Source organism: Mercenaria mercenaria, unplaced genomic scaffold, assembly GCF_021730395.1.
Source record: "Mercenaria mercenaria strain notata unplaced genomic scaffold, MADL_Memer_1 contig_391, whole genome shotgun sequence".
Classification (NCBI taxonomy): domain Eukaryota; kingdom Metazoa; phylum Mollusca; class Bivalvia; order Venerida; family Veneridae; genus Mercenaria; species Mercenaria mercenaria.
The window spans coordinates 3,246-6,133 of NW_026462096.1; the positions used below are offsets into that span (position 1 = coordinate 3,246).

General features: G+C 37.1%; 1 protein-coding gene across 1 annotated transcript; it reads left to right on the forward strand.

Annotated features, from left to right (window-relative positions):
- Positions 1–440: 440 nt before the first annotated feature.
- Positions 441–1,767, forward strand: LOC128553512 (uncharacterized; the record flags this gene model as incomplete). Its single annotated transcript, XM_053534693.1, has 2 exons — positions 441–706; positions 1,586–1,767. Coding segments are annotated over 2 exons (448 nt in total), but the record flags the coding sequence as incomplete, so codon positions are not given.
- Positions 1,768–2,888: the final 1,121 nt, after the last annotated feature.

Genomic DNA, 2,888 nt, shown 5'->3' on the forward strand with positions numbered 1-2,888 from the left:
TCAAAAATGTATTCTAATTCATCCCAAGGACTTTAAACAAACATTCAAAGTTTAAGTTAGAAAATAAATATAAATTTAATTTGTACATCTCTCTTTAAATATTGTTACATTACGAATATATATGATTTAGATCCGTTTATTAGGTATGCGACCGCTTAGATATATTTACTATTAATCATACATTAACATGACTGTGGTAACTCGCTAAATTATTACCTGGAAAAGAAAATGTTCTACCGGTTATATAAATGTATTTACAAAATGACAGGCAGAAATAAATAAGAAGGAAACTGTCAATGTGCACACTATGTTAAGTATCTTCAAGGAAATAATTTTGCTGCGTAAACCTTACATAAAGCTTGAAGGAATTTCATTACTACAATTTAGGTATTAACATATAATTATAATACTTTCTAAATATTCTTATTACGTTTTTTCAGAATGAAGTTATAATAGATTACCGTATATCGTGGAGAATGACATATAGTACGAGCTTCAACTGCAATGACTACACGATACAAGAAGGAACAAGAATCGGCGGAGAGGGGACAATCGCTTGCTTTGACAACTGTATCGGTTCTCTCGGGTATTTGTACTATCAGTGCACAGATTACAGTACAAACGAGGACTGGTCATCAGGGAAAGGACGAATAACAGCTACCTTAACTCGCTCCTACTACTCCTATTCATCAGTGTTTGAGTTCGGGTACGGACTTTAACATATATCATAAAATTGGTATCACATTTTAAAACGATTGAAGTCAATACTTAAGAGGATCATTGGAAGCATGGAATGCAACTAAGCAAAGTTATAGCAGATTCCGTTTGACTGAGTCCGTTCATGAGAGGTGATAAAATGTGAAATACCTCTCACGCACTCTAGCACTCGCTAATGTGGAACGTTGTAATAGAACTAATTTGATAGGATTCCATATTCTACAAAGGTAAAGTTTAAGGCTATTCAAAATCTATTTTGACAAGATACTAAAACGACTTTTCCTACTACTAGTATACAGATTTATATAAACATGAAACTGGTATATTTAACAAGTAAGAGGTACCAACAAACCAGTACGTCAAACTTTTTTCCGACATTTTATACGGAGGAGGGGGAACCAGTTTAAAATCGTTACACTCAATCAAACCAAGTCTGCTATTATCTTGCTTTTGCTTGGTTACATTTTACGCATGTTTTCAGAGGATTTGCCCACGTATCTTAAGCGGCCTCCATGGTCGAGTGGTTAATGCCGCTGACTTTGAACAGCTTACCGATGTGGCTCGAGCCTCACTTAGGGCGTAGAATTCTTCATGTGTGGATGTTTACAGAAGGTCAGTGGTTCTACCCAGGTGTCTATCTGCGATGACATGATACACGGAGCGGCACCTTTGTTCTTTCTCAAAAATAAAAAAGCCGCCATGCGACTTATAATTGTATCGGTGCGACGTTAAACCCAACAAAAACAATAACAACAAAAAATAATAATTTTATGCCAACAGGGAAATTCATACCAAGAAATGATCTGTCATAAATTTTAGGACCCTATTGATTTTATTGAAATGCATGATAAAATGAATGCTATCTTAGATTCCAAGGTTCAGCCTGGATAAACACTCTCGAGGTTGGTAGTGGTGGATCATGGATCCTAAGAGCCAGGGCTGATTTGACATATAGATCGGATATAGGGCGGATAAATTCATCTCCGAGAGCGGAAGTGTCTCCTATAGTTCGACTGCAACGCGGCTGTAACCATACAGTCATTATTCCTGGTAAGCATACATATTTCGAATTCAAAGTTCTTTGATGCACGTCTTATACTGCAGGAACGAGCTAAGTTAGTTTAAATATGATATTATGTATTTCGAAACTTAATTGATTAAAATTAAAAGATACGTGTACATCAAAGATAATTTTACCTTACAACAAAATATTATTATATTACTGTTTTATTTGATTGATAGAAAACGTTCTATATAATTTATCGCAAAGCTGTTACCATTATTAGTCTGTAGGTCGCTGATTTTTTAAAAATATACTGATCAAAGTTTGCTTAGCACCTGGGACTTTGTGTGTGGTTTTTGTTTTGTTTTTTCAATTTAGATTTTAGTTGTAATATCTTTTTGAATTGTGTTGTATATACTAAGTTATATGTAATTCATCATATATTCTATGATTTTTATGATATTTTAAATTTTGTTGTACTTGAGTTTTAGCTTAAGATTGCGAGTACAGTGCGATGTAGATACTTTGGGAAATCGGGCTTTAAATGGAGCTTGCTGAAAAGGTTAAGAGCGAACATGAATAGGTTTGATATCGGGTATGTTCGACATTACTGTTGATAACAACATTGCAGCGTCTTTATATGCTGTATTCCATTATTGGATCGAAATGGCGCCAAGCTGCTGCACACACCTCGCCTGAAATCGCTAGCTGTAACTCATTCCAGAGATGTTCTGTGGGATTTTGGTCTGGAGACCTAGCCGGCTGGTCTAGACACTCGGTCCCCTCTATGCACAGGTACTCCTAGACTGTCCGGGTAACGAGGGGACGGGTAATTACGTCAATCAAAGTAAACCTATCGCCCACTGCCCCTGATTGACATGTAGCGCTGGGTAATGAGAATACTGCGATCAAATCACTGTCTGTGTGACTGTCTATCCTATAGATGCTACCAAGACTATTACTGAGTCTACCGTAACGGCCGTGTTCGGCAAGTTAAATCACTGGTTGTCTCCAGGCCCTTGCTCGCCTGTCTGTATTGTCTAGGCACTACCTAGACTCTTCGGCGAACGGGACGAGTCGCTAATACTTCCTGGCAATTGGTAGGCCCCTTTTTCCATTAAAACCGCAGAGCGCACATTCATCCCCTGAAAAGGACTTTTATTTTCTA